We start from the raw sequence: 19,175 nt of genomic DNA on the forward strand, positions 1-19,175 counted from the left end.
CCTACATTATACCTATGAACCCCTAATCTGCTGCCCCTAACATCGCCGACCCCTATATTATATTTATTAACCCCTAATCTGCCCCCCCCCCCCCCAATGTCGCCGCTACCTAACTACACTTATTAACCCCTAATCTGCCGACCGGACCTCGCCGCCACTATAATAAATTTATTAACCCCTAAACCGCCGCACTCCCGCCTCGCAAACACTATAATAAATAGTATTAACCCCTAATCTGCCCTCCCTAACATCGCCGCCACTTACCTACAATTATTAACCCCTAATCTCCCTCCCGCAGCGTCGACGCTACTATAATAAAATGATTAACCCCTAACCCTAACACCCCCCTAACTTAAATATCATTTTAATTAAATGAAATAATATTCCTAAAATTAAATAAATTATTCCTATTTAAAACGAAATACTTACCTAGAAAATAAACCCTAATATAGCTACAATATAACTATTAGTTACATTGTAGCTATTTTAGGATTTATATTTATTTTACAGGCAACTTTGTATTTATTTTAACTAGGTATAATAGCTATTAAATAGTTAATAACTATTTAATAGCTACCTAGTTAAAATAATTACAAAATTACCTGTAAAATAAATCCTAACCTAAGTTACAAATACACCTAACACTACACTATCATTAAACTAATTAAATAAATTAACTACAATTAGCTAAACTAAAATACAATAAAATAAACTAATCTATAATACAAAAAAAACACTAAATTAAAAAAATAAAAAAGAATTACAAGAAGTTTAAACTAATTACACCTAATCTAAGCCCCCCTAATAACATAAAAAATCCCCCCAAAATAAAAAAATGCCCTACCCTATTCTAAACCACAAAAGTAATCAGCTCTTTTACCAGCCCTTAAAAGGGCTTTTTGTGGGGCATTGCCCCAAAGTAATCAGCTCTTTTACCTGAAAATAAAAATACATACCCCCCCAACATTACAACCCACATACCCCTACTCTAACCCACCCAAACCCCCCTTAAAAAGACCTATCACTAACTTCCTGAAGATCATCCTATCTTGAGTCATTTTCACCCAGCCGAGCCGAATTCTTCATCCAAGGTGCGCAGAGGAGGTCCTTGATCCGGTAGAAGTCTTCATCCAAGCAGGGCAAGAAGAGGTCCTCCATCCGGTAGAAGTGTTCATCCAGGCGGCGTCTTCAATCTTCATCCATACGGAGTGGAGCCATCTTCAAAGGAGCCGACGCGGAGCCATCCTCTTCAACCGACGACTTCCCGATGAATGAAGGTTCCTTTAAGGGACGTCATCCAAGATGGCGTCCCTTCAATTCCGATTGGCTTATAGGATTCTATCAGCCAATCGGAATTAAGGTAGAAAAAATCAGCCAATAGAATGCAAGCTCAATACGATTGGCTGATTGGATCAGCCAATCAGATTGAACTTCAATCTGATTGGCTGATTGTATCAGCCAATCAGATTTTTTTCTACCTCAATTCCGATTGGCTGATAGAATTCTATCAGCCAATCGGAAATTGAAGGGATGCCATCTTGGATGACGTCCCTTAAACTAACCTTCATTCGTCGGGAAGTCGTCGGTTGAAGAGGATGGCTCCGCGTCGGCTCCTTTGAAGATGGCTCCGCTCCCGATGGATGAAGATTGAAGACGCCGCCTGGATGAACACTTCTTCCGGATGGAGGACCTCTTCTTGCCGCACTTGGATGAAGACTTCTACCGGATCAAGGACCTCCTCTGCGCACCTTGGATGAAGAATTCGGCTTGGCTGGGTGAAGACGACTCAAGGTAGGATGATCTTCAGGGGGTTAGCGATAGTTTTTTTTAAGGGGGGTTTGGGAGGGTTAGAGTAGGGGTATGTGGGTGGTGGGTTGTAATGTTGGGGGGGGGATTGTATTTGTATTTCTCTTGTTAAGTGTAGTCAGTCCACGGGTCATCCATTACTTATGGAATATATCTCTTCCTAACAGGAAGCTGCAAGAGGATAACCCAAGCAGAGCTGCTATATAGCTCCTCCCCTCACATGTCATATTCAGTCATTCTCTTGCAGCCTAACTAAAGATAGGTCGCTGTGAGAGGTCTGTGGTGTTTTTTAACTTAGTTTATTTCTTCAATCAAAAGTTTGTTATTTTAAATGGCACCGGAGTGTGCTGTTTGTTCTCAGGCAGCATTAGAAGAAGAATCTGCCTGCGTTTTCTATGATCTTAGCAGACGTAACTAAGATCCACTGGCTGTTCTCATCTGAGGAGTGAGGTAACTTCAGAAAAGGGGAATAGCATGCAGGGCCCCCCTGCAAACGAGGTATGTGCAGTAAATTATTTTTCTGAGGAATGGAATTGACTGAGAAAATACTGCTGATACCAATGTAACGTAAGTTCAGCCTTAAATGCAGTGATAGCGACTGGTATTAGGCTGATGAGTGTGTGTACACTGAATGTATTTTTCTAAGGAATGGAAAATACTGTTAATACTGAAATAATGTATGAGCCTTAACTGCAGTAAAAGCGACTGGTAGCAGGCTTGTTAATAACACTTCATAACTTTTAAAATGTATGTTCAAAACGTTTAATGGCATGTTAATCGTTTTTTGTGAGGTACTTGGTGATAAAACTTATTGGGGCATGATTTTTACCACATGGCCATCTTTGTTTTCTGCATAGAAACAGTTATCTGAGCTTCCCCACTGTTGTAATATGAGTGGGAGGGGCCTATTTTAGCGCTTTTTTGCGCAGTAAAAATTCAGTCACAATCTGTCTACTTCATCCTCCATGATCCAGATTGTCTCTAGAGAGCTCAGGGGTCTTCAAAATTCATTTTGAGGGAGGTAATCAGTCACAGCAGACCTGTGACAGTGTGTTTTGATTGTGTTAAAAACGTTAATTATTAAATTGTTATCCGTTTTTGGGTATTAAGGGGTTAATCATCCATTTGCTGGTGGGTGCAATCCTTTGCTAACTTAATACATTTACTGTGAAAAATTGGTTGCTATAACTATTTTGGTTCATTGTTATTTCAACTGTGGCAGCTTTTTGTGCTTCTTAAAGGCACAGTAGCGTTTTTTATATTGCTTGTAAATTTATTTAGAAAAGTATTTCCAAGCTTGCTAGTCTCATTGCTAGTCTGTTTAAACATGTCTGACTCAAATGAATCTCTTTGTTCACTATGTTTAAAGGCCAATGTGGAGCCCAATAGAAATTTGTGTACTAATTGCTTTGATGTTACTTTAAATAAAACTCAATCTTTACATGTAAAGAAATTATCACCAGACAACGAGGGGGAAGTTATGCCGACTAACTCTCCTCACGTGTCAGTACCTTCGCCTCCCGCTCAGGAGGTGCGTGATTTTGTGGCGCCAAGTACATCAGGGAGGCCCTTACAAATCACTTTGCAAGACATGGCTACTGTTATGACAGAAGTATTATCTAAATTGCCAGAATTAAGAGGCAAGCGCGATAGCTCTGGGTTAAGGACAGAGCGTGCGGATGAGGTGAGAGCCATGTCAGATACTGCGTCACAGTTTGCAGAACATGAAGACGGAGAGCTTCATTCTGTGGGTGACGGATCTGATCCAGGGAGACTGGATTCAGAGATTTCTAATTTTAAATTTAAGCTTGGGGAGGTATTAGCGGCTCTGAATGATTGTAACACGGTTGCAATTCCAGAAAAATTATGTAGGTTGGATAGATACTATGCGGTACCGGTGTGTACTGACGTGTTTCCTATACCTAAAAGGCTTACAGAGATTATTAGCAAGGAGTGGGATAGACCTGGTGTGCCTTTTTTCCCTCCTCCCATATTTAGGAAAATGTTTCCTATAGACGCCACCACACGAGACTTATGGCAGACGGTCCCTAAGGTGGAGGGAGCAGTTTCTACTTTAGCTAAGCGTACCACTATCCCGGTGGAGGATAGTTGTGCCTTTTCAGATCAAATGGATAAGAAATTAGAAGGTTACCTTAAGAAAATGTTTGTTCAACAAGGTTTTATCTTACAGCCCCTTGCATGCATTGCGCCTGTCACTGCTGCGGCGGCGGCATTCTGGTTTGAGTCTCTGGAAGAGGCCATTCGCACAGCTCCATTGGATGAAATTATGAACAAGCTTAAAGCACTTAAGCTAGCTAACGCATTTGTTTCTGATGCCGTCGTACATTTAACCAAACTTACGGCTAAGAACTCCGGATTCGCCATCCAAGCGCGCAGAGCGCTATGGCTTAAATCCTGGTCAGCTGACATGACTTCTAAATCTAAATTGCTTAATATTCCTTTCAAAGGGCAGACCTTATTCGGGCCCGGCTTGAAAGAAATTATAGCTGACATTACGGGAGGTAAGGGCCATGCTCTACCTCAGGACAGGGCCAAATCAAAGGCCAAACAGTCTAATTTTCGGGCCTTTCGTAACTTCAAGGCAGGAGCAGCATCAACTTCCTCCGCTCCAAAACAGGAAGGAGCTGTTGCTCGTTACAGACAGGGCTGGAAAGTTAACCAGTCCTGGAACAAGGGCAAGCAGGCCAAGAAACCTGCTGCTGCCCCTAAGACAGCATGAAGAGAGGGCCCCCTATCCGGAAACGGATCTAGTGGGGGGCAGACTTTCTCTCTTCGCCCAGGCTTGGGCAAGAGATGTCCAGGATCCCTGGGCGTTGGAGATCATATCTCAGGGATATCTCCTGGACTTCAAAACTTCTCCTCCACGAGGGAGATTTCATCCTTCAAGGTTATCAGCAAACCAAATAAAGAAAGAGGCGTTTCTACGCTGTGTACAAGACCTCTTACTAATGGGGTGATCCACCCAGTTCCGCGGACGGAACACGGGCAAGGATTCTATTCAAATCTATTTGTGGTTCCCAAGAAAGAGGGAACCTTCAGACCAATCTTGGACTTAAAAATCCTAAACAAATTCCTAAGAGTTCCATCATTCAAAATGGAAACTATTCGAACCATCCTTCCCATGATCCAAGAGGGTCAGTACATAACCACAGTGGACTTAAAGGATGCCTACCTTCACATACCGATTCACAAGGATCATTATCGGTACCTAAGATTTGCTTTCCTAGACAGGCATTACCAGTTTGTAGCTCTTCCCTTCGGATTAGCTACGGCTCCAAGAATCTTTACAAAAGTTCTGGGCTCACTTCTGGTGGTACTAAGACCGCGAGGCATAGCGGTGACTCCGTACCTAGACGACATTCTGATACAAGCTTCAAGTTTCTCCAACATAGGTGTGTCCGGTCCACGGCGTCATCCTTACTTGTGGGATATTCTCTTCCCCAACAGGAAATGGCAAAGAGCCCAGCAAAGCTGGTCACATGATCCCTCCTAGGCTCCGCCTTCCCCAGTCATTCTCTTTGCCGTTGTACAGGCAACATCTCCACGGAGATGGCTTAGAGTTTTTTGGTGTTTAAATGTAGTTTTTATTCTTCAATCAAGAGTTTGTTATTTTAAAATAGTGCTGGTATGTACTATTTACTCTGAAACAGGAAAGAGATGAAGATTTCTGTTTGTAAGAGGAAAATGATTTTAGCAACCGTTACTAAAATCGATGGCTGTTTCCACACAGGACTGTTGAGAGGAATTAACTTCAGTTGGGGGAAACAGTGAGCAGACTTTTGCTGCTTGAGGTATGACACATTTCTAACAAGACTCGGTAATGCTGGAAGCTGTCATTTTCCCTATGGGAACCGGTAAGCCATTTTCTTTGTTTAAGTAAAAGAATAAAGGGCTTCATTAGGGCTTAAAAAACTGGTAGACATTTTTCTGGGCTAAAACGATTACTTTACTAAGTATATTTGGCAGATTATTACTTTTAAATTTAAATTTCAACATCTCCACGCACTACTTAAGGAGGTATTATCTACTCTGGATGATTGTGACAATTTGGTCATTCCAGAGAAATTAGGTAAGATGGACAAGTTCCTAGAGGTTCCGGTGCCCCCCGATGTTTTTCCTATACCCAAGCGGGTGGCGGACATAGTAAATAAGGAGTGGGAAAGGCCCGGCATACCCTTTGTCCTCCCCCTATATTTAAGAAATTAGTTTCCTATAGTCGACCCCAGAAAGGACTTATAGCATACAGTCCCCAAGGTCGAGGGGGCGGTTTCTACTCTAAACAAACGCACTTCTATTCCTATAGAAGATAGTTGTGCTTTCAAGATCCTATGGATTAAAGGTTAGAGGGTTTGCTTAAAAAGATGTTTGTTCAGCAAGGTTACCTTCTACAACCAATTTCATGCATTGTTCTTGTCACTACAGCTGCGTGTTTCTGGTTCGAAGAACTAGAAAAGTCGCTTAATAAAGAATCTTCGTACGAGGAGGTTTTGGACAGAGTTCAAGCTCTTAAATTGGCTAACTCTTTTTTATTTTAGATGCCGCTTTGCAATTAGCTAGATTAGCGGCGAATAATTCAGGGTTTGCTATCGTGGCGCGCAGAGCGCTTTTGCTTAACATCCCTTTCAAGGGTAAAACACTGTTTGGCCCTGACTTGAAAGAGATTATTTCAGACATCACTGGGGGAAAGGGCCACGCCCTCCCACAGGATAGGTCTTTTAAGGCTAAAAATAAGCCAAATTTTCGTCCCTTTCGCAGAAACGGACCAGCCTCAAATTCTACACCCTCTAAGCAAGAGGGTAATACTTCTCAAACCAAGCCAGCCTGGAGGCCGATGCAAGGCTGGAACAAGGGTAAGCAGGCCAAGTCACCTGCCACTGCTACCAAAACCGCATGAAGTGTTGGCCCCCGATCTGGGAAGGATCTGGTGGGGGGCAGACTTTCTCTCTTTGCTCAGGTTGGGGCAAGAGATGTTCAGGATCCTTGGGCGCTAGAAATAGTTTCTCAAGGTTATCTCCTGGAATTCAGGGAACTACTCCCAAGGGGAAGGTTCCACGGGTCTCAATTATCTTCGAACAGGCATTCTTACACTGTGTAGAAGACCTGTTAAGCATGGGAGTGATTCATCCTGTTCCATTAGGAGAACAAGGGATGGGTTTTTACTCCAACCTGTTCATAATTCCCAAATAAGAGGGAACATTCAGACCTATTTTAGATCTCAAGATTCTAAACAAGTTTCTAAGGGTTTCATCATTCAAAATGGAAACCATTCGAACGATCCTTTCTACCATCCAGGAAGGTCAATTCATGACCACGGTGGACTTAAAGGATGCGTACCTACGTATTCCTATCCACAAGGAACATTTTCGGTTCCTAAGGTTCGCCTTTCTGGACAAGCATTACCTGTGGCACTTCCATTCGGATTAGCCACTGCTCCAAGGATTTTCACAAGGGTACTAGGGTCCCTTCTAGCGGTGCTAAGACCAAGGGGCATTGCAGTAGTACCTTACTTGGACGACATCCTGATTCAGGTGTCGTCTCTGTCAAAAACAAGGGCTCATACGGACATTGTCCTAGCCTTTCTCAGATCTCACAGGTGGAAAGTGAACATAGAAAAAAGTTCTCTGTCCCCGTCAACAAGAGTTCCCTTCTTGGGAACAATAATAGTTTCCTTAGAAATGAAGGTTTTTCTGACAGAGGCCAGAAAATCAAAACTTCTAAGCTCTTGTCAGGTACTTCATTCTGTTCTTATTCCTTCCATAGCGCAGTCCATGGAAGTAATAGGGTTGATGGTTGCGGCAATGGACAAAGTTCCTTTTGCACGAATTCATCTAAGACCATTGCACCTGGGCATGCTCAGACAGTGGAATGGGGATTATACAGTCTTGTCTCCGACGATACAAGTAGATCAAATAACCAGAGATTCACTCCGTTGGTGGCTGACCCTGGACAACCTGTCACAGGGAATGAGCTTCCGCAGACCAGAATAGGTCATTGTCACGACCGACGCCAGTCTGGTGGGCTGGGGCGCGGTCTGGGAACCCCTGAAAACTCAGGGTCTATGGTTTCGGGAAGACTCTCTTCTCCCGATAAACATAATGGAACTGAGAGCGATATTCAATGCTCTCAAGGCTTGGCCTAGACTAGCAAAGGCCAAATTCATAAGGTTTCAATCAGTCATCATGACGACTGTTACATATATCAACCATCAGGGGGTAACAAGGAGTTCCCTGGCGATGGAGGAGCATCCGGGGGAGTGGGAACTCCATCTGGAAATCTTTGCCCAAATAACTCAATTATGGGGCATTCCAGACTTGGTTCTGATGGCCTCTCGTCAGAACTTCATGGTCCCTTGTTACGGGTCCAAATCCAGGGATCCCAAGGCGACTCTATTGGATACAATAGTAGCACCTTGGATCTTCAACCTAGCTTATGTATTCCCACCGTTTCCTCTCACTCCCAGGCTGGTAGCCAGGATCAATCTGGAGAGGGCTTCGGTGACCTTGATAGTTCCTGTGTGGCCACGCAGGACTTGGTATGCAGACCTGGTGAATGTGTCATCGGCTCCACCATGGAAGCTACCTTTGAGACAGGACCTTCTTATTCGGGGTCCATTTGAACATCCGGATCTGGTTTTCCTCCAACTGACTACTTGGAGTTTGAACGCTTGATTTTATCAAAGCGTGGGTTTTCAGATTCTGTAGTAGATACTCTTATTCAGGCTAGAAAGCCTGTAACTAGAAAAATTTACCATAATATATGGAAAAAATATATCTGTTGGTGTGAATCTAAAGGATTCCCATGGAACAAGATAAAAATTCCTAAGTTTCTTTCCTTTCTACAAGAAGGTTTGGAGAAAGGATTTTCTGCGAGTTCTCTGAAGGGACAGATCTCTGCTTTATCTGTTTTACTTCACAAAAGGCTGGCAGCTGTGCCAGACGTTTAAGCGTTTGTTCAGGCTCTGGTTAGAATCAAGCCTGTTTACAGACCTTTGACTCTTCCCTGGAGTCTTAATCTAGTTCTTTCAGTTCTTCAAGGGGTTCCGTTTGAACCCTTACATTCCATAGATATTAAGTTATTATCTTGGAAAGTTTTTGTTTTAGGTTGCAATTTCTTCTGCTAGAAGAGTTTCTGAGTTATCTGCTCTGCAGTGTTCTCCGCCCTATCTGGTCCATGCAGATAAGGTGGTTTTTACGTACTGAGCCTGGTTTTCTTCCGAAGGTTGTTTCCAACAAAAATATTAACCAGGAGATAGTTGTACCTTCTTTGTGTCCGAATCCAGTTTCATAGAAGGAACGTTTGTTACACAATTTGGACGTTGTCCGTGCTCTAAAATTCTATTTAGATGCTACAAGGATTTCAGACAAACATCTTCCTTGTTTGTTGTTTATTCTGGTAAAAGGAGAGGTCAAAAAGCAACTTCTACCTCTCTATCTTTTTGGCTTAAAAGCATCATCAGATTGGCTTATGAGACTGCCGGACGGCAGCCTCCTGAAAGAATCACAGCTCATTCCACATGGGCCGTGGCTTCCACATGGGCCTTTAAGAACGAGGCTTCTGTTGATCAGATATGTAAGGCAGCGACTTGATCTTCACTGCACACTTTTACCAAATTTTACAAATTTGATACTTTTGCTTCTTCTGAGGCTATTTTTGGGAGAAAGGTTTTGCAAACCGTGGTGCCTTCCATCTAGGTGACCTGATTTGCTCCCTCCCATCATCCGTGTCCTAAAGCTTTGGTATTGGTTCCCACAAGTAAGGATGACGCCGTGGACCGGACACACCTATGTTGGAGAAAACAGAATTTATGTTTACCTGATAAATTACTTTCTCCAACGGTGTGTCCGGTCCACGGCCCGCCCTGGTTTTTTAATCAGGTCTGATGATTTATTTTCTTTAACTACAGTCACCACGGTATCATATGATTTCTCCTATGCAAATATTCCTCCTTTACGTCGGTCGAATGACTGGGGAAGGCGGAGCCTAGGAGGGATCATGTGACCAGCTTTGCTGGGCTCTTTGCCATTTCCTGTTGGGGAAGAGAATATCCCACAAGTAAGGATGACGCCGTGGACCGGACACACCGTTGGAGAAAGTAATTTATCAGGTAAACATAAATTCTGTTTTTCAAACTGCCAAGTCTCATACAGAGATAGTTCTGGCATTTCTGAGGTCGCATGGGTGGAAGGTGAACGTGGAAAAGAGTTCTCTATTACCACTTACAAGGGTTCCCTTTCTAGGGACTCTTATAGATTCTGTAGAGATGAAAATTTACCGGACGGAGGCCAGGTTATCAAAACTTCTAAATGCTTGCCGTGTCCTTCATTCCATTCCACACCCGTCAGTAGCTCAGTGCATGGAAGTAATCGGCTTAATGGTAGCGGCAATGGACATAGTTCCATTTGCGCGCCTGCATCTCAGACCGCTGCAATTGTGCATGCTAAGTCAGTGGAATGGGGATTACTCAGATTTGTCCCCCCTGCTAAATCTGGATCAAGAGACCAGAGATTCTCTTCTATGGTGGCTTTCTCGGCCACATCTGTCCAAGGGGATGACCTTTCGCAGGCCAGATTGGACGATTGTAACAACAGACGCCGGCCTTCTAGGCTGGGGCGCAGTCTGGAACTCCCTGAAGGCTCAGGGACTATGGACTCAGGAGGAGAAACTCCTCCCAATAAATATTCTGGAATTAAGAGCAATATTCAATGCTCTCCTAGCTTGGCCTCAGTTAGCAACTCTGAGGTTCATCAGATTTCAGTCGGACAACATCACGACTGTGGCTTACATCAACCATCAAGGGGGAACCAGAAGTTCCCTAGCGATGTTGGAAGTCTCAAAGATAATTCGCTGGGCAGAGTCTCACTCTTGCCACCTGTCAGCGATTTACATCCCAGGCGTGGAGAACTGGGAGGCGGATTTTCTAAGTCGCCAGACTTTTCATCCGGGGGAGTGGGAACTTCATCCGGAGGTCTTTGCTCAACTGATTCATCGTTGGGGCAAACCAGATCTGGATCTCATGGTGTCTCGCCAGAACGCCAAGCTTCCTTGTTACGGATCCAGGTCCAGGGACCCGGGAGCGGTGCTGATAGATGCTCTGACAGCCCCTTGGGTCTTCAACATGGCTTATGTGTTTCCACCATTTCCGATGCTTCCTCGTTTGATTGCCAAGATCAAACAGGAGAGAGCTTCGGTGATTCTGATAGCGCCTGCGTGGCCACGCAGGACCTGGTATGCAGACCTAGTGGACATGTCGTCCTGCCCACCGTGGTCTCTGCCTCTGAGACAGGACCTTCTAATTCAGGGTCCTTTCAACCATCCAAATCTAATTTCTCTGAGGCTGACTGCATGGAGATTGAACGCTTGATTCTATCAAAGCGTGGCTTCTCGAAGTCGGTTATTGATACCTTAATACAGGCTAGGAAGCCTGTTACCAGAAGAATTTACCATAAGATATGGCGTAAATATTTATATTGGTGCGAATCCAAGAGTTACTCATGGAGTAAGGTTAGGATTCCTAGGATATTGTCTTTTCTACAAGAGGGTTTAGAAAAGGGCTTATCTGCTAGTTCGTTAAAGGGACAGATTTCTGCTCTGTCTATTCTTCTACACAAACGTCTGGCAGAAGTTCCAGACGTTCAGGCTTTTTGTCAGGCTTTAGCTAGGATTAAGCCTGTGTTTAAGACTGTTGCTCCGCCGTGGAGCTTAAACTTAGTTCTTAACGTTCTTCAAGGCGTTCCATTTGAACCCCTTCATTCCATTGATATCAAGCTGTTATCCTGGAAGGTTCTGTTTTTGATGGCTATTTCCTCGGCTCGAAGAGTCTCTGAGTTATCTGCCTTACATTGTGATTCTCCTAGTCTGATTTTTCATTCAGACAAGGTAGTTCTGCGTACTAAACCTGGGTTCTTACCTAAGGTAGTTACTAACAGGAATATCAATCAAGAGATTGTTGTTCCATCACTGTGTCCTAACCCTTCTTCAAAGAAGGAATGACTTTTGCATAATCTGGACGTAGTCCGTGCCCTGAAGTTCTATTTGCAGGCAACTAAAGATTTTCGTCAAACTTCTTCCCTGTTTGTCGTTTACTCTGGACAGAGAAGAGGTCAAAAGGCTTCGGCTACCTCTCTCTCTTTTTGGCTTCGTAGCATAATACGTTTAGTCTATGAGACTGCTGGACAGCAGCCTCCTGAAAGGATTACAGCTCATTCTACTAGAGCTGTGGCTTCCACCTGGGCCTTTAAAAATGAGGCCTCTGTTGAACAGATTTGCAAGGCTGCAACTTGGTCTTCACTTCACACTTTTTCAAAATTTTACATATTTGACACTTTTGCTTCTTCCGAGGCTATTTTTGGGAGAAAGGTGCTTCAGGCAGTGGTTCCTTCTGTTTAAGGTTCCTGCCTTGTCCCTCCCTTCATCCGTGTACTTTAGCTTTGGTATTGGTATTCCATAAGTAATGGATGACCCGTGGACTGACTACACTTAACAAGAGAAAACATAATTTATGCTTACCTGATAAATTTATTTCTCTTGTAGTGTAGTCAGTCCACGGCCCGCCCTGTCTTTAAGGCAGATCTAAATTTTAATTAAACTCCAGTCACCACTGCACCCTATGGTTTCTCCTTTCTCGTCTGGTTTTGGTCGAATGACTGAATATGACATGTGAGGGGAGGAGCTATATAGCAGCTCTGCTTGCGTGATCCTCTTGCAGCTTCCTGTTAGGAAGAGATATATTCCATAAGTAATGGATGACCCGTGGACTGACTACACTACAAGAGAAATAAATTTATCAGGTAAGCATAAATTATGTTTTTCAGGTAAAAGAGCTGATCAGGGCCGGACTGGGAATAATAAGCAGCCCTGGAAAAAATTAAATACCAGCCCTATATTTAATCGAGCCACATTATATATATATATATATATATATATATGTATATGCATGTGTGTGTGTATATATATATATATATATATATATACATGAGTATCTGAGACGCACACAGCCGGCTCAGTGTACTGACGTCATGTAGCTGCACGCTGTGTTATGTATCAGGTAGTCTTTCAAACTTAGCATTGAAATTAACCTGTTTATTGGACAGTGCTGGGCTGTGCACCAAGTATGCAATGCTAGTAAGGGTATTCCCTCTACCGGATCCTGTCTATCAGTGTGTAGCGTCACCATGACTACCTGATACATAACACAGCGTGCAGCTACATGACGTCAGTACACTGAGCCGGCTGTGTGCGTCTCAGATACTCATCGGGCGGCCATGCTGTCTTCCCAGGTATGCTGTGTCTATGTTTGTGTTACGGATACACAAGAAAGTGGTGTAACAGGTATGCTTTCTCTGAGTTAATAAGATAAACAAGTTGATAGGGCTGCGACAGAATGTATGTAACACGTATTGGATAAATATATGAGCCTCTGGCTGCATTTATAGCCGCATTGCCGTATCTTGTCTGTGCGATATATGACAGGACAAATACTCTGCTTAAACTCGATAGTATATTATTTTTGAAGTGACAATCATTCATGGTCCTGTAACTCTGCTCATAGTATCCATTACATTATCGTTTAGTGGTATCAGATAGAGATACTTTAGATTAGGTTGTGTAATCAGAATTTATATTCAGACTATCCAGGAGGCTAACAATGTGCACATAATTTTGTTCACATACACTTTGCTATAGACACCATTACACCTGTTCAGGGACACAGTATGTGTTAGGGGTCACACAGGTATTTATTCATTTCACTCACTTTGAGAGCAGGAGAATTTATATTCTATTCTCAAGATACTTCTAACCTAATAATACGATATGTTTTACTACACTTGTGTGTCTTGTTTACTTTATGTGGTTATTGGTACAGGCTGCTCTTTAACATAAGCTTGTTCACATATGCTTTGATGTAATGTTTAGTATTATGTTGTACAATATGTTTGTCTGTGGATATTGTATAGTTTGTTTAACAGCAGTAATTAATTCATATGAGTAACACTCATCACATGACTAGAATGTTTTTGAGGATCACCATGACAACTGTTTTGGCGCAATTTTCACTGGGAGGGGTTAGTTTGGCTTTATAAGTCCAGTCACTTTTAGTTTGTTTTTTGTCTGAGGAAGGGGAGTGTGTCCCCGAAACGTCACGATTATTAAAGTTATTTTGAAGAAAAGACCAGTGAGTGCCTTCCTTTACCGTGTATATATATATATATATATATATATATATGTTTATATATATATGTTTATATATATATGTATATATACAGGGAGTGCAGAATTATTAGGCAAATGAGTATTTTGACCACATCATCCTCTTTATGCATGTTGTCTTACTCCAAGCTGTATAGGCTCGAAAGCCTACTACCAATTAAGCATATTAGGTGATGTGCATCTCTGTAATGAGAAGGGGTGTGGTCTAATGACATCAACACCCTATATCAGGTGTGCATAATTATTAGGCAACTTCCTTTCCTTTGGCAAAATGGGTCAAAAGAAGGACTTGACAGGCTCAGAAAAGTCAAAAATAGTGAGATATCTTGCAGAGGGATGCAGCACTCTTAAAATTGCAAAGCTTCTGAAGCGTGATCATCGAACAATCAAGGGTTTCATTCAAAATAGTCAACAGGGTCGCAAGAAGCGTGTGGAAAAACCAAGGCGCAAAATAACTGCCCATGAACTGAGAAAAGTCAAGCGTGTAGCTGCCAAGATGCCACTTGCCACCAGTTTGGCCTTATTTCAGAGCTGCAACATCACTGGAGTGCCCAAAAGCACAAGGTGTGCAATACTCAGAGACATGGCCAAGGTAAGAAAGGCTGAAAGACGACCACCACTGAACAAGACACACAAGCTGAAACGTCAAGACTGGGCCAAGAAATATCTCAAGACTGATTTTTCTAAGGTTTTATGGGCTGATGAAATGAGAGTGAGTCTTGATGGGCCAGATGGATGGGCCCGTGGCTGGATTGGTAAAGGGCAGAGAGCTCCAGTCCGACTCAGACGCCAGCAAGGTGGAAGTGGAGTACTGGTTTGGGCTGGTATCATCAAAGATGATCTTGTGGGGCCTTTTTGGGTTGAGGATGGAGTCAAGCTCAACTCCCAGTCCTACTGCCAGTTTCTGGAAGACACCTTCAAGCAGTGGTACAGGAAGAAGTCTGCATCCTTCAAGAAAAACATGATTTTCATGCAGGACAATGCTCCATCACACGCGTCCAAGTACTCCACAGCATGGCTGGCAAGAAAGGGTATAAAAGAAGAAAATCTAATGACATGGCCTCCTTGTTCACCTGATCTGAACCCCATTGAGAACCTGTGGTCCATCATCAAATGTGAGATTTACAAGGAGGGAAAACAGTACACCTCTCTGAACAGTGTCTGGGAGGCTGTGGTTGCTGCTGCACGCAATGTTGATGGTGAACAGATGAAAACACTGACAGAATCCACGGATGGCAGGCTTTTGAGTGTCCTTGCAAAGAAAGGTGGCTATATTGGTCACTGATTTGTTTTTGTTTTGTTTTTGAATGTCAGAAATGTATATTTGTGAATGTTGAGATGTTATATTGGTTTCACTGGTAAAAATAAATAATTGGAATGGGTATATATTTGTTTTTTGTTAAGTTGCCTAATAATTATGCACAGTAATAGTCACCTGCACACACAGATATCCCCCTAAAATAGCTATAACTAAAAACAAACTAAAAACTACTTCCAAAACTATTCAGCTTTGATATTAATGAGTTTTTTGGGTTCATTGAGAACATGGTTGTTGTTCAATAATAAAATGAATCCTCAAAAATACAACTTGCCTAATAATTCTGCACTCCCTGTATATATATATATATATATATATATATATATATATATATATGTTTATATATATATATATATATATATAGCAAGTTAATGCCAGCAAAGCATTTCCTGAGAGAGCACTAGGCCCTGCTACACAAACAAGTCACATTACTCATTGGGGGTATCAGAAGGGTCACAAACTGACCTGTCCTACCGCTGCTACTCTCGCCGCCGCTGGTTCTAATTATGGCGCGTTGAGGGCTCTAATAACCGCCCCCTGTGATGCACAGTGACAGCGTCCCCCTGTGATGAGCAGTGACAGCGTGAGCGTTCCTAATAAAATCACTGCGCGTGCGCGCTGCTGCGCACATTGCAGCCTCAGGGACCTTGGGTCAGCAGCCAATCCCATCAAGGGATTTACTGAACGGAAGCACTGAAGCAGAGTTAGCAGTGAATAATTGCTTTGTGGCAGGAGGCGTGTGCGCTAGTGCGCATATGATTGGATATTATTATTCACCTATTACGTGTCATGCTGGGTAAACATTGCAGCGTGATGACCTGACACTCCAACACATAATATTCTCTAATGATCGGTATCTGATAAATGGACCATGTTGTGCTGCATAAAAAGATCTGATCTAAATAATTTGGCCGTATATTACTTACAGGTTGTGGTGTGTGTACTGCAGCTGCCAGCCCGGCCCACTGACAGCCCGGCCCACCGGGATTTTTCCCGCTATCCCGGCGGCCCAATCCGGCCCTGGAGCTGATTACTTTGGGGCAATGCCCCGCAAAAAGCCCTTTTAAGGGCTGGTAAAAGAGCTGATTACTTTTGTAGTTTAGAATAGGGTAGGGCATTTTTTTATTTTGGGGGGATTTTTTATTTTATTAGGGGGCTTTGATTAGGTGTAATTTAAACTTCTTGTAATTCTTTTTTATTTTTTGTAATTTAGTGGGAGGGGGGGTTTGTATTCTAGATTACTTTATTTAATTGTATTTTAGTTTAGGTAATTGTAGGTAATTTTTTTTCATTAATTTAATGATGGTGTAGTGTTAGGTTTAATTGTAACTTAGGTTAGGATTTATTGTACATGTAATTTTGTAATTATTTTAACTAGGTAGCTATTAAATAGTTAATAACTATTTAATAGCTATTGTACCTAGTTAAAATAAATACAAAGTTGCCTATAAAATAAATATAAATCCTAAAATAGCTACAATGTAATTATTAGTTATATTGTAGCTATATTAGGGTTTATTTTATAGGTAAGTATTTAGTTTTAAATATGAATAATTTATTTAATAATAGGAATATTATTTAGTTTAATTTAAATTATATTTATGTTAGGGGGGTGTTAGGGTTAGAGTTAGGTTTAGGGGTTAATAATTTTATTATAGTTGCGGCGACGGTGCGGGCGGGAGATTAGGGGTTAATAATTGTAGGTAGGTGACGGCGATGTTAGGGAGGGCAGATTAGGAGTTAATACAATTTATTATAGTGTTTGCGAGGCGGGAGTGCGGTGGTTTAGGGGTTAATACATTTATTATAGTGGCGGCGAGGTCAGGTCGGCAGATTAGGGGTTAATACTTGTAGTTAGGTTGCGGCGACGTTGGGGGAGGCAGATTAGGGGGTAATAAATATAATATAGGTGTCGGCGATGTTAGGGGCAGAAGATTAGGGGTTCATAGGGATAATGTAGATGGCGGCGGTGTCCAGTCTTCAGATTAGGGGTCAATAATATAATGCAGGTGTCAGTGATGTCGGGGGCGGCAGATTAGGGGTTAATAAGTGTAAGGTTAGGGGTGTTTAGACTCGCGGTCATGTTAGGGTGTTAGGTGCAGACTTAGAGAGTGTTTCCCCATAGGAAACAATGGGGCTGCGTTAGGAGCTGAACGCTGCTTTTTTACAGGTGTTAGTTTTCAGCCCAAACTGCCCCATTGTTTCCTATGGGGATATCGTGCACAAGCAAGTTTTTCCAGCTTACCGCTACCGTAAGCAACGCTGGTATTGAGGGTTGAAGTGGAGCTAAATTAGGCTCAACGCTCCCTTTTCTGAGCCTAACGCAGCCACTCACAACTCTAAATACCAGCGTTGTTTGAAGTGTGTGCTGGGAAAAAAGCAGCGTTAGCTACGCGGGTTTTTACCGACAAAACTCTAAATCTAGGTGTTGGTTTGTTCACTATTCACTTGGTCTGATGAAAGGGTGATTGATCCCCAAAGCGTCACTTGTTTTTTGATGTGCTAATGAAAGCACTGTTTTTTCATAAATTCAATGAGTGCAAGCCTTTTCATCCATATTTCAATTTTTTGCCTGCACCCTGGTAGTTGCCAATTGAGTGGGAGTGCACTCTTAATTGCATTTTATATATATAATTATATATATATATATATATATATATATATATATATGTATATATGTATATATATATATATATATATATATATATATACTGTATATATGTATACAAATTGCCTATCTCTGTATTATTTGTGTTCCACTGAGTACACACACTTTGTTAAATTGTTTTTGTTGTAGAATTGTATTGATATTAATTAGGCCCACTGTTTCCTATTCCCAAGAATGGGAATTATCTGGATTACACTATGGAATTCAAATTAAATTTATTACATCTTTTATCTCCTTTCCCTTTTTCCAAAAAAAGGGACAGGTTTCTGAGGTTTAATTTGCTAATTGGGTGCTTTCAATATTTTTCTTCTTCTTTTTTTTATAGGAAACTTGTTTAATTCGCTTTAGCCCTGAAACAGAAGAGGATCAGATATCTTATACATTGCTATACTCATATTTCAGCAGCAGAAAACGTTATGGTGTAGTAGCAAATAATATGCGACAAGTCAAAGATATGTACCTCATACCCTTGGGTGCCTCTGAAAAAATTCCACACTTTTTTGTACCTTTTGACGGGCCAGGTAAGATTTATTTATATGGGAATTTCTATCACCTAATAAGCTTTAATTGATACTTTTCAGGTATTCACTTTACATTTTACCTTGTTAGTACTGGATAAAATGCCTCTGTGGTACTTTTATGTCTTAGTATCTCTAAACTGCAGAAATATATTATGAGATAGTAAAAAAAAAAAAAAAAAATATATATATATATATATATATATATAATTTATGCTTACCTGATAAATCCATTTTGTTCATGGTGGTTAGAGTCCATGAGCCGTTACTCCTTGGTATTCCACTCCTGGAATACCAAGGAGGAGGCAAAGATTTCCAAAACTGCAAGAGCCCTTTAAAACTTTCCCACCTCTTGGTAAACTAGTCTTATCTTTGCCTCCGCAGGAGGGAGGCGAAGAATGAATGTGCTCCAGGTATATGTATATGAGAGGGGTCCTGAGACTGATTTGTGGACTATTTTTCTTCTTAAAACGGGGAGAGTCCACAGCTGCATTCATTACTTTTGGGAAATACAGAGCCTGGCCACCAGGAGGAGGCAAAGATACCCCAGCCAAAGGCTTAAATACCTCCCCCACTTCCCTCATCCCCCAGTCATTTTTTTGCCTTTCGTCACAGGAGGTTGGCAGAGAAGTGCCGA

General features: G+C 42.0%; 1 protein-coding gene across 4 annotated transcripts in view; it reads left to right on the top strand.

The window, feature by feature from the left end:
• The window catches only part of PHF3 (PHD finger protein 3), a 588,626-nt gene that overhangs the window by 510,296 nt on the left and 59,155 nt on the right, over window positions 1–19,175 (top strand). For all 4 annotated transcript variants that reach the window (XM_053710410.1, XM_053710412.1, XM_053710411.1 and 1 more), the window contains one exon: window positions 18,346–18,541. In XM_053710410.1, the coding sequence (XP_053566385.1) occupies window positions 18,346–18,541 (196 nt within the window). The remainder of the gene's footprint in view (window positions 1–18,345; window positions 18,542–19,175) is intronic.

The sequence above is a fragment of the Bombina bombina genome, chromosome 4, assembly GCF_027579735.1.
Source record: "Bombina bombina isolate aBomBom1 chromosome 4, aBomBom1.pri, whole genome shotgun sequence".
Taxonomy (NCBI): Eukaryota; Metazoa; Chordata; class Amphibia; order Anura; family Bombinatoridae; genus Bombina; species Bombina bombina.